Here is a 17,620-nt window from a genome sequence, read left to right as displayed (position 1 = left end):
TAAATTTTGATCACGAGACCCATGGGGATGCTACCAACGGTCGTCGATGGGAAAAACTGGCCCCTAGCTCTCTATTTTTCAGTGCCATGGTAAATTTGAACGGTCACTAGATGAAATTTTGTAACACTTGGTGGATTTTAAGGCTTTCAGTCTCTTCCATGGGAAGCCAGAAGTCTGTTTCCAGGACCTTCCGTCTTTCTCCTTTTATAAGCTATCTGTCAGCATTCTAAATATCATCCAGAATTAAATCAGAGTCCAAGGCAGAGCTTTCCTCAAAGTTCCAATTTAATAAGAGCGACATGTTGGTATATCTGTAGGAAACCCGAATCTGAAAGCTTCCTGGGTTTCCACCCAGTTGAAAGTTCATGATCTTGTCCCCACACCCACAAGTCCATCACATGGTCCAATCTTCCTCTGCCACGCTGGCATTTCCACCCATCCAGTTCCTGTCAGATGCAGAGGTGCAGAGACAAAGGATGACCTTGGGCTTCTAGAAAGGAATGTTTTATTTTGACAACAACACATTCTACAATTCTACTCCTTACTATTTCCCCTCCCAATTACCCTACTAATGAAACAGCATAGTAAAGAAAGAGAAAGAGTGTGGCAGGCCAAAGATCCTAAAAGGAATATGACTGCAGACCTGACACCACCCTTGTTAAAAAAAAAATTTGCAAGTTGCTTTCAATCCCTATTTCTCAACCTTTGGCAACTTTAAGATGTGTGGATTTCAACTCCCAGGATCCTTGAAGTTGCAATCTGGGAGTTGAGGTCGACACATCCTAAAGCTACCAAGGTTAAGAAACACCAGTTTGGACTTCCCCTGTCTGCACCTATGAGGGAGCCCTCCAGCTAATTACCATCTACAAAGGCAAGAAATTGGATCTTCCCCTTTTATTCCAGACCTTCCCTGACTCACTGAGCCGGCCTTTTTGTACCATAATTAGAGGGTTTTTCCAGCGTCACCACACCCTGCTCTGAGGCCGCGGGACTCTGTTCTAACGATAAAGCTGTTTTGCTGGCAGAGAAAGCAAAGGAATAAACCCCCTCCCACCCCCACCTCCCTGCCAGAGGTAAAAAAAAAAAAACTCCAAGAAAAGGCAGGTTCCATTCAGTGGTGGGTTCCGGATCCCATTGCAACCGGTATGGTGCAACGGGGCCTTGTGGCCACCACATGAACGTGTGCAGCGTGTGCATGCGTCCTTACCTCCTGTGACGCTCTGCAGTGCTTCCGCGACGCTCCAGCTGCTAGGCGGAGCGCCGCGCAGGCGCTGTACACTTCATGTGCATGCACAGAAGTGCCGAAGAGCTCAAATGCAGGTAAGGACAGTGGGTGGGTGGGTGGGTCCTACGGAGCACCGTACCAGAACGGTACCCGGTGCTCCTAGCAGGCACTGGTATGCCCATACCGGGGCGTACTGCCTGCAACTCACCACTGGTTTCATTTCTCTTCTCTTTTGCTCAGGTGGGAGGGTTTCAGATCTTGAAAGGACAAACCTGGGATCTGTTTAAAAGCTTAATCCTGTGCAGTGAAGAAGAATCAGTCCCCACTTTCTCAGTTCGAAGATGCATATTACCGTATTTTTGGAGTATAAGATGCTCCAAAGTATAAGACACACCTAGCTTTGGGGAGGAAAACAAGGGGAAAATATCACCCTCTGCCTCCCAGCAATTTGCCTCCTTGCAACAAACAGCACAGACAATATACACTATTTGTGGTATTATATTTCAGACTATACTTGTACAGATGCTGTTAAAATTGATGTGCTTTCTGGAACTATAGTTATACCTATCATAACCGAAAGCCCTATCAATTGTGGAGACAACTGGAAAATCCTCCCCTTGCCATAGAGTCTTCTCCTGGCGCACTGTGCTTCTCTTCCTCCTCCCACCGGAAGCTCCTCTCAAAATTATGGCGCTGACCGGTGACGGAGCCGCAGCAGAGGGAGGAAAGAGCCACATGCAGCTCCAGAGCCACAGTTGGCTAACTCCTGGTCTAGAACAAAAAAAAAAAGTCGTTAAAAAATAAGATCAGTTTGAGGTAGTTTTAAAACTACATGGCAGGCTTGGGGGGCGGGGACAGGGATGTGAGGGGCAGGTGGGCTAAATCTACTAAGGCAGTGATGGCTAACCTTTTCCGGACCGAGTGCCCAAATCATGTGTACATGTGCTTGAATATGCACACATGCGCCCAACCCCCCAAAATGCAATGTGCATGCAGCCCCCCAACATACAACCCACCCTCTGTGCTTACACACACTCCCTCCCTCACACCTCCGCACAGGCACGGCAGAGACACAAAGACCAGCTGGCCATCGGGAAGCGAGCGTGCATGCTCGGCAGAAGTGAACTGGTGCGACAGCTCATGTGCCCACAGAGAGGGCGCTGCATGCCACCTCTGACATAGGTTTGCCATCACAGTACTAAGGTCTTCTGGTCTCCTGGCTCATCTACAACTAGATCAGGTTCAGGTCAGGGATGGGTTGCTCCCAGCATTACTGCCGGTTCAATGCGTGCAAAAAATTTGAGCATGCGCACTAGCTTCACTCGCACATGCCTGAAGCATGCTCTACACGCATGCACATTTGCACAAAAATAGGTCTGCGCATGAGCAAAATACTTTAAAAAGGAAAAAAATTAAATTTGTGCAATTACAATTTTTCTGCGCTTGCACAGAACCAAAAATCGAGATGGCAGCCTCATAGGAGAACCGGTTCAGGGGTGTGGCAGGCCTGGGTCGCTGCTGGTTCCAGTGACCCAAGCCATCAAGTCACTAACAGTATGATAGGAACTCACCTCTGGTTCAGATGTGATCTAGTTGAGGGCTCTCCAACTTTGGCAACTTTAAGCCTTTAAGCTTTGCTGGCGGGGGAATTCTAGGAGTTGAAGTCCGCAAGGCTTCAAGTTGCCAAGGTTGGAAATCCCTGAACTAGTTCACACCCCCAATGATTGTGAATGCTGGTTTCTGAGTTGAAGTTCAAGGCTTGCAGAGAGAATTAACACTTGTGCCAACTGGAGCAGGCAGCGAATACATGTGGAGTTGGAATGGACCCTACTGGCAAATCAAATTAAATCGAACTAAATAAATAAAATCAAGTAATAAACAGATGAGATAATATTCAACAATTGAGGGTGGATTGTCATTGGGGCAGTCAAAGTCTGCCTAATTCTGCAGAAGGTATAACAACATTTGGCTACCTTCAGGCTGATCCGATAACAGCAATTGTACGTTAAAAAGTTTGCAATTTCTCAGGTATTTTATCAGGGGTGGTGTTCTGCAAGGGGAGAAGTTTTACTTAGCAACCTCTCCCCTCCATGACCAAGTTGTGGGTCCTAATTGTGGTTGCTAAACAAGGACTGCCTGTATCTTGTAGGTGCAAATAGTAGAGGCGAGATTTTATCTATGGGTGTGAAATCATCAAGAACATGTCCCAAAGATACTTTTTTTTCCAGGGGGCAACTAGATTTTCTTGTTGTTTTTTCTTCGAAGAAAAGAAAAAAAGAAGAAAGTCCAGTTGTCTCCTGTGAAAAAAAAGCCACTTTGGGACAACCTTGACCTGAATGACTGAGAATCTCTGCAGAAATCATGAACATGGCTTGGGAGATTCACCGAGTATCATTGTCAGCGTGGTGCAGGGGTGGGTTTCAATTTTTTTTAGAACCTCTTCTGTAGGTGTGGCCTGCTTTGTGGGAGTGGCTTGCTGGCCATGTGACCGAGTGGGAGTGGCTTGGCAGTCATGTGACTGGGTGGGCGTGGTCAATTTGTAAAATATGGTGAAACTCACTTAACAATGCTCTTGCTTAGCAACCAAAATGTTGGCTCAGAACCTCTGGCATTGAAGTGTGCAAGTCTTAAAGCTGTCAAGTTACAAGACCCTTGCACCCCTAACTCTTTAGAAAAAAAACCCAGGGGTGTTCAAACTTGACAGCTTTAAGACTTGTGGACTTCAACTTCCAGAATTCCTCCTCTCGCTCTTCATCTTGATGATGTGCGGATGGGCAGGGGGAGGGAGCTGGAACTGGTTCTAAACGGCACAGTAGATTTGTGGAACCTCTTCTATAGAAGAGGTTAGAACTGGAAGGAACCCACCCCTGGCGTGGCGCCTGACAAATGGAGAGGGCGCATATGAGCTGCACATGAGATCCCTGTATCCAAGAGGGGGAATAACAGGTCCCTTTTGCTGCAATCTCCATCTTGATCTCTGGATATTTCTTGTTGCTTAGCAGGATGTGTGATGCGGGGGAAGGGCTGTACACCTTCCAGACCCAGGAGGGCGAGGAGATCTATCAGAGAGTGCACAGTGCCACCTTAGCCATTGCTGAACAGCACAAGCGAGTCCTGATGGAGATGGAGAAGAACGTGAGAGTGAGTGTCCATTTTTGCTGGTGGAGGAGAAGGCAGACATTTTTCGAGGCATCTTCCAAACCAGGAGTCTCCAACCTTGGCAACTTGAAGCCTGGGGGACTTCAACTCCCAGAATTCACAAGTCCACAAGTCTTAAAGTTCCCACTTTTGGACTATGCTGGCTGTGGAATTCTGGGAGTTGAAGTCCCCCAGGCTTCAAGTTGCCAAGGTTGGAGGCCCCTGTTCCAAATGTCTTGGGATCAATTAATGATGTTAGACCAATTTCTTGAGTTTCTCAAACTTGGGAACTTTAAACTATGCGGACTTCATCTCCTTAGCAGCTTTAAACTATGTAGGATTCAACTCCCAGAATTCCCCAGCCAGCAATTCTGGGAGCTGAAGTCTACCAGCTTAAGAAACGCTGAATTTCCTCTGGTCCCTGCTGGCTTTGGGAAGCCGGCAAGTGGTAGAAGTTTTGTTCTTTAGGGATGGGAAATCACCGTGGGGAAATCACCATCACTCGCAAAACTGAGCTGTATAAATCCAGCCGGTTCACAAGAGAAATGGGAAAGAGGGGAGAGAAATGAGAAAGAGAGGAGAGAAGTGGGAAAGAGAGGAGAGGGGTGAGGGTCTGAGCTGGTAGGAAGTTGATTCTTGAGACCTCACGCAAAAAGAACACAATTCAAAGCACACTGACAATGTGTGAGCCATGTTGGCGCAGTGGTTAGAGTCCAAGTATTGCAGGCTACTTCTGCTGATCACCGGCTGCCAGCAGTTTGGCAGATCGAATCTCACCAGGCTGAAGGTTGGCCCAGCCTTCCAAGGTGGGTAAAATGAGGAACCAGATTGTTGGGGAAAGAAGCTGACTCTGTAAACTGCTCAGAGAGGGCTAGAAAGCACTGTGAAGTCTAAGTGCTATTGCTATTCCTATTAATAATGTGGCCTCTTTATGGCAGACCAACAGAGATAAATAAGATTCCTTCAAGGGAACTCTGAAATATTTTAACATGGATTCTTTGCCCCATTGTATGGAGCCCTTTTGTTGAGTGCCACCATCTGCAGATTCATTCATTCATTCATTCGTTCATTTAATCAATCAATCAATTTCTACGGCCTCCTATCTCAGTCAATGACTCAGGGCAATTTACACCTCAGAAAATATATTCCAATAAGAACAATAAAACTAGTAAAAAAAACAACCTTAAAACAGTTCAGATTTTGGAAGCTCACCTCCTGCTCTTTCTACTTTTCCAGTTGTTGAACAAGGGGACAGAGCATTATTCCTATCCCTGCACACCTACCACCATGTTGCCACGCAGTGCTTACTGGCATCACATCACCGGCTCACAGAACATCGCCGAGTCTTCCAGCTATGGGGGTGAGTGCGCATCTCGTTCCATTCAACAGGGATAGTTTCACGATCACGTGATGTGATGGTAACACTTTCTACTGCACTAGTGAGACCACATTTGGAGTATTGCATTCAGTTCTGGTCACCATGATACAAAAGAGATGTTGAGGGCCTACAGAAAGAGTGCAGAGAAGATCAACAAACATGATTAGGGTCCTGAAGGCTAAAACGTATGAAGAACCATTGCAGGAATTAGGTTTATCTACTCTAGTGAAAAGAAGGACTAGGCCTGACATGATAGTAGATTCCAGTATTTGAGGGGCTGCCACAAAGAAGAGGGAGTCAAGCTATTCTCCAAAGCACCTGAAGGCAAGACAGGGAATAAGGATGGAAACTAACCAAGGGGAGAAACTAACCTAGAACTAAGGAGAAACTTCCAACAGTGTGGACAATGAACCAATGGAATGGTTTGCCTTCAGACGTTGTGGGTACCCCTTCACTGGAGGTTTTCAAGAAGAGGCTGGGCAGCCATATGTCTGAAAAAATATAGGGTCTCCTGCTTGTATAGGATGTTGGACTAGAAGATCTCCGAGGTCCCTTCCAATGCTGGTGTTCTGTTCTTTGACCGCTCTTGCATCCTTCTTGAACGTGAAAAGCTTTTTCTGGATTGTACACTGCTAAATATAAACAACCTGACAGAACAGCTCTAATTTAAGGCAACATTGTGATGATATTCCGAAGTCAATCATTCTGCATGCTGTGTTCCATTCGCATATTAATGGACAGGGGCTCAGTCCAAATAGAGTTAGGCACTTTTAAACTTTTAAATTGATTTCCGGAGAGCATCTTTCCATTTGGTCTCTGGAGCTAAGAAGGCAAAGTTCCATTTTGTCTGGATCCTGTCCAGTGAATTCATTTATTTGAAAAGCTCCTTCATTCAGAGCTGTTCTCTATCTTGGTGATCGATTCCTCTAATGCAGAGATCTTCAAACTTGGCAACTTTAAGACTTGTCCTTCCGAGATCGGTAAAATGAGGACCCAAATTGTTGGGGCAAATAGGCTGACTCTGTAAATCATATAAGAGAGCTGTAAAAGGAGGGTGAAGTGGTATATAAGTCTAAGTACTATTGCTATGGCCCTTCCTTCCTTCCTTCCTTCCTTCCTCCCTCCCTCCCTCCCTCCCTCCCTCCCTCCCTCCCTCCCTCCCTCCCTCCCTCCCTCCCTCCCTGTTAGAATGCAATATCGCAGGCTAACTCTGCCCACTGCCAGGAGTTCGATTCAGCTTGATTCAGCTCAAGGTTGACTCCGCCTTCCATCCTTCTGAGGTGGTTAAAATGAGGACCCAAATTGTTGGGGGCAATGGGATGAGTCTGTAAACCGCTTGGAGAGGGTTGTAAAAGCACTGTGAAGCGATATATAAGTAAGTGCTATTACTATTGCTCTTAACCTCTCCAGGAGCTTCTTTCAAGTCTCCAATCTCACTTCCATTTCTGAGGTGAATTGAATTGGTGGTGTCCCATCTTCAACTTGAGTAGGAATAATCCTACCTAGCTTTCCAATCCAGGCAAAGCTAACCAGGTGCTTTCGCCTACTGAGACCTAATATAAAGGCCTATTTTATTTCTCCTTAAAAGAGTTCTGAAATGGAGGATATATTCTTATGCATGTTTAGATCTGGGAGAGAGAGGTTTGCCGAGAAACTTCCAAGAATTTCATGGTGCTTCATTAACCTCACTGCCCTAGTTAAATCTGCCTTTTAACCTTTAAACTTGGTTCTAGTCCAGGGATCAACAACCTTAAACTCTCAAAGAGCCACAAAGGTCCTAACTGGAAGCCCCCCATTCAATTCTGGAGCCGACCGGAAGTCCAGTTCCCCCACCATAGAGTCTCCTCCTAGCACGGCGTCCTTTTTCCTCTACCTGTCCTAACCAAAAGCCCTATCAATTGTGGAGCTGACTGGCGACAGGCAGATGCAGCAGAGGGCTAAAAGAGCCACATGCAGCTCCAGAGCTGCAGGTTGCTGACCCCTGTTCTAGTCAAACCTGTCCGTTAATCTTTGAACCTGAACCGGTCACCACAAATATGTCAAAACAGTCAAAATAGGAGGAAGATCTGGAGAACTGAGTCCTTTCTGCTTGTTGATCTCTGTTTGCTGCAGGCATTGAAAGGTGATCTTCCAATGACTTAAAACCGTTTGTAAAGCAAAAACTGCAAGTTTCTGCTTCTGACAAGGAAACCAGTACAGTATTGGAAGTCCATAGTCCAGCAACAGCTGGCCAGAATTGGAGTGAGGAACCAAAATGTTCACTAGCATCGTTTAAACAGTGGTCTGGTGCAAACCGAAGGGTTCGGTCCGTGATGGTGAACCTGTGGCACACTTGCCCAAAGTGGCATGCAAAGCCATGTCGCACAGCATGCACAGCCCTGCCTGTTTGTCTTCCGGGTTTCTGGCACACATGCGCATGTGACGATCAGCTGTCCTTTGCATGCACAGCAGTGCCAAAAACAGTGTGCGCAGCTGATTGTCGGATGCACATGTGTGCCAGAACCCGGACGCCCGGCTTTTCCGAAGCACGATCCTTTCACGTGCATGGCCGTGCCGAAAATCAGCCTGCGCATGTGCGCCAGCCAGCTGATGTCAGGCATGCATATGCACTAGAACCCAGAAGTTTGGCTTTTCCGGAGCGCGGCCCAGATGAGCAGGCGACATTTCCACAGGATCTTTTTGGCCCTCGGTGCCAAGAAGGTTCACCATCACTGGCTTAAGTGCTCTACCCAGAATGGTTCCATCCAGGATCAGCTCCAATTCTGAGACAGAAGTGGACAATCCATTTTATGTGAAGAAATGGGATTACCCCTTGGAGATTTCATGACAAGGGTGAGGCTGAAACAACAGGCATTACATTGCTTCAGATAATTCTTCTCAAGACCCGAATAGCAAGGAACATTGGAGATCCTCTTGAAGGGGAGAGAGGTAGCTGTTAACAGTCATTCTGGCTCCCTCTTAGGGCCGATTGAGGAAAACAGCAACCAATCACATTTTACAGTATGATTTAAAGAAACAGCAACAACATTGTTACATGATTTATATATTGCCAAACCAACCGTTAGAATTATATTCCTAACAGTAGGCGTGCGTTTGTTAACTCTGAAAAAAAAAAATTAACAGAAGAGGAAAAATGCCAGGATACTTTTGAGTTGAGTATCCAATCTTGTTGACGTGGTCCTCCTCGGTATTTATTTCCTACGCAGTTAGCATCTTCTTGCTGGATGTTTTTTCTGTTTCTCCACCAACTGTGGGGTTATTTGGTATTCTAAACGGGCCCAATCCGCCTTTCGTTTCAGAACTCAAATAAAGTCGTTCAAATGCCGGAACTGCTAATGTGGCCAAAGAGCTGCTTTTAAGCCAGATGTCATGAACACAGGGAGTTCTTTTAGGTTCTTCTATTCCAGTGTTTCTCAACCTTGGCGACTTTAAGTCCTGTGGACTTCAACTCCCAGAATTCCTCAGCCAGCTGTGCTGGCTGGGGGATTCTCAGAGTTGAAGTCCACAGGACTTAAAGTCGCCAGGGTTGAGAAACACTGTTCTATTCCATTCCATTCCATGCCACTCCATTCCACTCTGTTTTATGCTATGCTATTCTGTTCTCTTCTTTCTGCATCTCAGCTCTCTACTTTTGCATCATTGGGCCTTTGTGCTCCTGGAGGCTCAGCGACGTTAGAACTCTGCTCACCCCTACATTCCTCAAGAATTATTTGTCCCGTTCCCTTGTTAGAGATAGTCTGGTGCACTGGTGGGTTGCTAGCTGGTTTACTACCAGTTCGCTCATGCTCTTTCGCGCAACTCTTCTGCGCGTGCTCAGAAGTGTCTGGGCGGGTGAGTGGAGCCTCCTGCCGCCGCCACTGCTGGTTCGGCTGAACCAGGCTGAACCGGCAGCAACCCACCTCTGGAATGGTGGTCCCTGGAGTTCTTGATTCCTCTGCAGAGAGCAGTTTATCCCTAAGACTCCCATTTCCTCTCTTCCAATATTGACAGAGTGGGATAAATCTGCTTGCAAGAGGAGACCCACCTGGGGCATCCTTGCCCTGCCTTCAAGAGGATTGCTGAAATCTGTTCAAAGATTTGTCTATTCCAGCATTCACTTTCCAAAAACATTTCATTTCATTTCATTTATTATATTTATATGCCGCCCTTTTCCCCCGAAGGGGACTCAGGGCGGCTAAAAAATCAAATCAGGGAAAGGGGGGGGGGGGGGTACAGACAAAAAAATAAAAAATAAACGATACATAACAATACATAATTTAAAAACACACAAGTCATACCATTCCAGACGGGGGCAACAGCTCTTTAGCCCCAGGCCTGTGGGAACAGCCAGGTTTTAACGGCTTTGCGGAAGGCCTGGAGGGTGGTGAGGATTCGAATCTCCACGGGGAGTTCGTTCCAAAGGGTCGGAGCAGCCACAGAGAAGGCCCTCCTCCGGGTAGTCGCCAGTCGACACTGGCCGGCGGATGGAAAACAGATAGGCAGGGGGATTCTGGGAAGCATCTAAACAGCATTTGGAGCAGAGGTGGTATTCAGCCGGTTCGCACTGGTTCGCTCAAACTGGTAGCGGAAATCGCAGGTGGGCCAGGCCACCCACCCCGGCTGTATGCCATCCCATTTAGGCACTTTTTAAAAAGTCAAAGTGCATGCACGGAAGGCTGAGCCCGTGCGTGGATGTGCGCACACGTCTTGGGGGAAAGACTCTGACTGTAAACCTCTTTGAGAGGGCTGCAAAGCACTGTGAAGTGGTATATAAGTCTAAGGGCTATTGCTATTGCTACTCTATTCGCTCAGTGTTGAATGTGACAGGGGTATAATTTCTAGGTGCCTCTGATAACGACAGAACTCGGGTCTTGAACCAGACAAAATCTCTCTTTCTGCCCACAGGTGACACCTACCCTGGTCCCCAGGCCAGCTCAGAAACTGACCTCTTGAACCGCCTAATCTTACTGAAGCCAAACTCTGCCAAGAGTGGGAAAAGTGACGGCAAAGACCCCACCTCAGCTACCCAGTGAGGCCGCTCAATGCCAAGCAAGGAAAACTGTCAGGGGGCCAACTCAGGCCAAGGGACTGAGGGCTTTTCACCTGCTCCTGCCCTTCCATGAAAGGCCCGGGGGGGTCACATTTTGCCGCAGGGAAACAGAGCGAGCTTTGGCCCCAGGTGGCTCAAACACGAACTTTCTAGATCCAGGAGCTGTGGACGGTCCAGCCAACGAGCCCGGCTTGGCCCAGGATGTCAGCTGGCATCCAGATCTTCTGAAAAGGACGAGCTATATATTATTACAACTATTTTCAATATATCGTATTGTTTATGCATATCCTATATATCCAGAGAGACCCCCCCCCCCGTCTCACCTGAATGCACATCTCTTGGCCAACAAAGCCAGGATTTTAGATGGTCGGAAGGAGGGTTCGGCCCCGGGGGCGAGGGAGGGGGGTGTCTTCCTTTCTCACATGGGAGAAACAGCACCTTGGACAGGGCCAGGATGAAGTCTTCCCACGTCCCTTGGGAGCCAAAGGACAGACACCGAGGGGTTGTGGGGCTGGAAGAGGGGCTGGCTTTCAGAAACAGCCTCATTCCTCAGCCGATCCATGCTGCAGTCCTCAACCAGGTCTTTGGAGGCCCCCAATAAACTTGCCTTTGATGCAGCAACCCTGCAGGGGAAAGCAGGGCAACAAAAGATATCCTGGGGGACCTTTGCCATGCCTTGGCCTGCCCTCCTTGGAAACGCAGCTTGATCAGCAATGCTTCCTCACAGACCCTCTCCCCCCCCCCCCCCGGAGAAGCCAGCCTCCTCTCCAGCAACGGTAGCACAACTTTCCTTCTGGCTGTGTTCTCTCCGCCGGGCTGCCAGCTCAGGACAAGAGGGGTGGGGGTGGGGCTTGAGGCCTTGGTTCTTGTTGCTGTGCCCAAATGCTGCTCTCCTCTGGGCTATTGGGGGGGGGGAATCATGAGCTGCAAGGGATGGGCAGGATGACCCCCCCTTTCGAACACAGTTGCTCTATTAGAGGTCTGTTCACATAAGGCGCAGACCCTGGCCGCTCCGGAAGGAGGGGGATATGGACTGGGTTTCGCTGGAAGGCTCCTTCAATTTGGGCTTAGCGTGTGGCATGAGCCCAGCCACCGTGGTTTGCCAAGCAGGGTTTATAGCTTAGCAGGTACCCTCAGTCCCATGTGGCTTAACTCAACCAACTGTGGTTCATGTCAACCATTGCCTCAGCACAATGTAGAAGCCGATGGTTGCGAAAGGGGAAGCAGCTAGGGTTGGCCTCCTTGAGTAGGGTTTGAGTAGGGGGTTGTTAGAAGATTTCTTCTTACATTCCAGTCGGAAAGTTTTGCCTCTCCTCAAGCCTATCTCCTACCTCTATCCCACTCCCCCAACAAACCCACCCCAAGGCCTGGCTAAGCTTCCAGCAGGGGCCCATGCTGATCACTCCCTCCTTTCTCTGTCCTCAAGGACAAACAAGCTGCGGGCCCACCGGTCAGCCCCAACCTTCTTTTGATTGGCAGGAGAATATCAATTGCTTGCTTCCAGAAGGACCTCTACTCCAATTCCCGCCTTCTTCTTCTCTTCTTGCACAGCCGAAAAAGTTGACCCACTTTGAGCCTGTCGCCTTGACCACGGCTTGGCCTTCAGGCAGAAGCACAGTGGAGGAAGGGTCTTTCAATGCTTGGAAGGACTCTGTTGAAGGAGCTCTCTACTGTCCTTCTTGAAAAGGCTCTCCTGAGGACACAGCCCCATCTTCTCCCCACATCCCATCCCGGTACAGTTAGCCAAGGCAGTCTTCTCCAATCTGGTGCCCTCCGGAGGTACCACTCCAAATCTCATAACCGCTAGCCCGTACTGCCAAAGGATGATGCGATCCGACACCCCCGCGTAGATTTGGAGGCCACCGGCTTGGGAAAGGGGCCAACTTGGTGAAATGCTTCCACGGAGCACCTGGGTTTCCTATGCTGAAACTTTTTTTAACAGAAGCAATTGGTTTTCTAGTTTTACTATTTATTGAATAACTTTTAGAAGGGCTATCTTTTTATAGTCGTACAATCGGTAGTGTTGTTTTTTGTGTTTTTTCCTTTGTTCCTTTCTCCCTTCCCCCTCCTCTCAATAATGCTGGAGATATCTGCCCTCTCTTGTGCTCCGTATGTGTAAATAACCATGTTTTGGATCCTGTGTGTAAGTGAGAGAAGGGAGACGTTTCTAAACCAGGAGAGAGAAAACGGTGGAAATGAACAGAGGAGACCAGCCGATGTTCTAGCTCAGCTCCAAGTCCAGTTGGAAGTTATTTTAACGCCAATGTATTGGGAGGGGAAGGGAGGGAAAAGAGACGACGGACTGCGGGATTCAAGAGCTGCAGCGAAAGCACACAAATGTTTTGTAACTGATGATTTTTTCCCCAGATTTCCTTTGCTCTTCTTCTTCTTCCCAAGGCCATCTGCAAAAACAAAAACACAATTCTGAGCCTGAGATTAAATTAGCCACAGCCTCACCACTGCTTCAGAGTTGCCTCCTACAATTTCTTTCGTGAAGCGGGGAGGGCGTGGCAAGATTTCGAAACCCAGCAGAATTGTGGAGGCACATTTGGGGCCTGGAGGTGGGCGGGGATTGTCTTTGCAATGCTTCTGGTTTCCAATGCTTTCTGCTCTGATGTGAAAATGGATAAGGCGGAAGCCATTTCTCAACCTCAGCAAATGTTAAGGGGTGTGGACCAGTGGTGGATTGCTGCCGTACCGGTAGAGGCCTGGAGCAACTCAAGAGTGTTCCAGTACGGTGGCTCATTTGGCCCACCCACCTGCACTCTATAGCTGTATTTTATGCCAAAAGGCACACAGCGTGTGGATCCTGCATGCACCCTGACAAACAGCTGGGTATCACGGGGGCGGTGGATTGCGCATGCTTGTACAGCGCACATCAGGCCCATGCACAGCACACGTCAGGTGCGTGCATGGACAGACCACTATCAGCATACCGGTAGCGATGGTAAGAGCAACCCACCACTGGTGTGGACTTCAACTCCCAGAATTCCCCAGCCAGCATGGGGTTGACCAATCTACACATCTGAAAGCTATTAAGATTGAGAAATACTGGACTAGCAAGGGAGGGGGAACAAATGGCCATCCAGATATTGTCAAGTTACATATCACAGCATCCGTCCTGTCAGGTCTCAAGAACCACACATGGTGTTTCTTAAAAGTAACTTCCTTTATTGTTCCTCGCCTATAGACAGAATCTTGTCAGAGTAGAGCAACTATTTGCAGAATTGCAGATATACTCTGGGAAAAGCTAGGGAGGAGTTATTTTAACCCTCTTCTTCCTAAGCTAACTATCTAAACTTCACTGCCCCTTTTCCCTCTAGATAGCAACCCCCTCTCCTGGGAATCCAAACCACATTCCACCACAGTGCCCCACTGGCCATTCCATCAAGGCTATGGAGACTTAATGTCTCTTGGTTTTCCTCCATTGAAGAGGGATGGCCACAGTTCTAGACAACCTCTGATGATGGGGAAGATCACCCTCCAGTGCCTATTTTACACCCAGTGAGAAAGGCAAGGCACCTAATCCAGGTTAGCAATTTGTTCGTACTAAAAGAGAAGTCATTTCCCCAGCCAGATAATGTTAAATGTGCAATACAGCATTACGTTGGGATGAAGGGTGAAACAGCACCTGCTTAAAGAAAAACTAAGGTAGACAAAATTGAGCAGGTGTTATTTGAGGCACAGGTGGGCTTTGCCAAAAACAATGTTTTGGTTGCTTTTGGTGTGTGTGGTTTTTTTTTAGTGGAATTGCTCAATCAAATAAACAGTCGTCATGATATGGTGGCACAGTGGTTAGAATGCAGCATTGCAGGCTAATTCTGCTGGCTGCCAAGGATTCAATCCTGACTGAAGGTTTCCAGTCTCAGCTTTCCATCCTTCCAAGGTCAGTAGAATGAGGACCCAGATTATTGGGGTCAATACGCTGACTCTGTAAACCATTTAGAGAGGACTGTAAAGCACTGTGAAGTCTAAGTGAAATTGCTATTGCTATTATGGCTATTCCCATCTGACCATTTCTTGATCTAAATAGTAAGCTGCTGAAACTTTAGAAAGAGGAGAACAACAAAGATGATTAGGGGGCTGGAGGCTAAAACATACAAAGAGTAGTTACAGGAATTGGGTTTGTCTTGTCTAGTGAAAAGGACTAGGGGAGACATGAGAATAGCCTTCCAGGAGCTGTCACAAAGAAGAGGGAGTTAATTTATTTTCCAAAGCACCTGAAGGCAAGAGAGGAAATAATGGATGGAAACTAATTAATGAGAGAAGCAACCTAGAACTAAGGAGAAATTTCCTGGCAGTGAGAATAATTAACAACTTGCCTCCAGAAGTTGTGAATGCTCCAACACGCGAGGTTTCTAAGAGACTGGACAGGCACTTGTCTAGAACGGTATAAGGTTTCTTGCCTGAGCAGGGGTTGGATTAGAAGGTTCCACCACAAAACCACGTTCGACTAAAGGGCGCTCGACGAAACCGCGTAGCTGACGTCATCACAGCGCGACAACAGCGTGGAGAAAAAAGCACGCTGTAAACGCTAAACCTAAAATTAACACCTAAACCTAACCCCTCTAATCCTAAACCTAACACTAAACCTAACACTAAACCTAATCCTAACCCTTAACCTAACCCTAACCCTTAACCTTAACCTAACCCTAAACCTAACCCTTACCTTAACTTGAATCGGCTTGCTTTCAAAGCGCTATTTAAAGCGCCCTTCTTTCTCCGCGCTCGCTGTTGTCACCCTGCTGATGATGTCAGCGATGCGGTTTAATTGGGCGCGCTTTAGTCGAGCGCGGTTTTGTCGTGCCACGGGATTAGAAAACCTCCAAGGTCCCTTCCAACTCTGTTATTCTGTTCTGTATGGACTAAAAACTCAACCAGTCAAAACAAAAACTCACAAAATGACTCTCCATTTATGAAACAGGTGAAGGAATTTGGAAAATCTATTTTTGAAGTTAGTCAACAATGTTGCTAGTACAGCAAATCAAAATATCCCCCAAAGTAAAATGAGCCATAAATCATCCTATTAAAACTAGCATATTTACCTTTATCCACTTAATATTGTAGGGTTGAATTCTTCATGTAAAAAACAAACACCTTAAGGCCCAAACAACCTTTTGAATAATTATGGTCAGCGACATTTTTCATCTGTTCTAAAATTCTTCACCATGTAAGTAAATGGAGGCTTATTTGAATTACAGACCAGAACCAGAAATCCTTGGCAATTTTTAAACAGTCTTGGGGCTCTTTTATCCTAGATCAAATATATTCAGTAAAAAGGGCAGAAACACAGAGCTGGATTTATGAAGTACTTATTGGGAAATCCTATTTTGGTCGATAGGATTCATTCTGGAGTAAGCTTAATTAATGAAACTCAAATACTTTGGCTACCAAATGAGAAGGAAGGAAGGACTCACTGGAGAAGAGCCTAATGCTGTGAAAGATTGAGGGCAAAAGAAGAAGGGGACGACAGAGAAGGAGGTGGCTGGATGGGGTCACCGAAGCAGCTGGCGTGAGCTTAAATGGACTCCAGAGGATGGTAGAGGACAGGAAGGCCTGGAGGAACTTTGTCTATGAGGTCACGATGGGTCGGACACGACTTCACAACAACAAAACAAGCTTAATTACGTTCCAAATCTAATGGACAGAAGCCCAGAAATAATTGCAAGGATTTTTCTAGAGAGATATGCCGGGTTCAAAGATTGATCAACCTTCCCATATTCCCATGGAAGATTCTTCCATATTCAGAATTATTATTTAACATTTTCAGCTTGTGTCCCACAAAAACCTCTCCCAATATTTAAAGACTTGGTCTGAACTGTAACCGTTTTGTAATGAAAGATTCTGTTGCAAACTGAGATCCAACATTCAAGAAACACGGGAATTCAATTAAAAAGTGATCTAGATACATTTGGGCTGAAATTGAAGAAAGTTCAGGAAATTACTCTGACCAACTGAGTCTGTGTAAACTACCTTCACTAAATGGCTATGGAAATTCTCAGTCATCCAAATCATGGTTGTCCCAAAGGGGCATTTTCCAAAAGGCAACTGAAAATTCTTGGTATTTTCTTTGAAAACATTTTGCTTCTCATCCAAGCTCCACAATGTTTTCAAAGAAAATACCAAGAATTTTCAGTTGCCTTTTGGGGGGAAAAAAAAGATCTTTGTGACTACCTTCATTAAATTCAGTCAGAACTGAAGAAACTTTTTGGATGAGAAGTGAAACATGTTTAAGGAAAAACAAAGTCCAGTTGCCTTTTGAAAAGGGGCCTTTGGGACCACCATGGCCTGGAAAACTGAGAATCTCTATAGATACCTTCATTAAACAGAATTTGAAGGTGATCAGTTCATTTTTCCAGGAAGCCATTTAAGGATACATGAATCAGCCTTACCTGAAATAGCCACTGGTGGAAATGAGCCCAAAATTTATGTTGCTACATTTGTTAAGTGAGTTTTGCCCCATTTTACAACTTTTCGTGCCAGTGTTAAGTGAATCATTGCAGTTATAAAATTAATAACACGGCTGTTAAGTGAATATGGCTTTTCCCTTGATTTTGCCATGACCCGTCAAAACCGCGGTAGACTAAAGCGTGCCCGATTAAAGCGTGTACCTGACGTCATCAGCAGCGCGACAAATACGACCGCGGGAAAAAAAGGGCGCTTTAAAAAGCGCTTTTACAGCAAGCCGATTCACATAAAGGTAAGGGTTAGGTTTAGGGTTATGTTAAGTGTTAGGGTTAGGTTTAGGGTTAGGTTAAGGGTTAGCGTTAGGTTTAGCGTTAGGTTAAGGGTTAGGTATAGGGTTAGGTTTAGGGTTAGGTTAAGGGTTAGGCTTAGGGTTAGGTTTAGG

At 46.7% G+C, this 17,620-nt stretch overlaps 1 protein-coding gene across 2 annotated transcripts in view; it reads left to right on the top strand.

Moving 5' to 3' along the window:
* Positions 1 to 13,303, top strand: part of DOK4 (docking protein 4) — a 50,673-nt gene extending 37,370 nt beyond the window's left edge. Inside the window, exons 6-8 of one of the 2 annotated variants that reach the window (XM_032231393.1) lie at positions 4,228 to 4,366; positions 5,600 to 5,723; positions 10,626 to 13,303. In XM_032231393.1, coding sequence (XP_032087284.1) covers positions 4,228 to 4,366; positions 5,600 to 5,723; positions 10,626 to 10,753 — 391 coding nt within the window. In that variant the 3' untranslated portion in view covers positions 10,754 to 13,303. Of the gene's footprint in view, positions 1 to 4,224; positions 4,367 to 5,599; positions 5,724 to 10,625 lie in introns of both variants that reach the window. The other variant, XM_032231392.1, reaches the window with a different exon arrangement.
* The last annotated feature ends 4,317 nt before the right edge of the window (positions 13,304 to 17,620 follow it).

This window comes from Thamnophis elegans, chromosome 14 (assembly GCF_009769535.1).
Source record: "Thamnophis elegans isolate rThaEle1 chromosome 14, rThaEle1.pri, whole genome shotgun sequence".
Classification (NCBI taxonomy): Eukaryota; Metazoa; Chordata; class Lepidosauria; order Squamata; family Colubridae; genus Thamnophis; species Thamnophis elegans.
The sequence above is the reverse complement of the archived record's forward strand: the minus strand, read 5'-3'. Positions and strand labels throughout refer to the sequence as shown.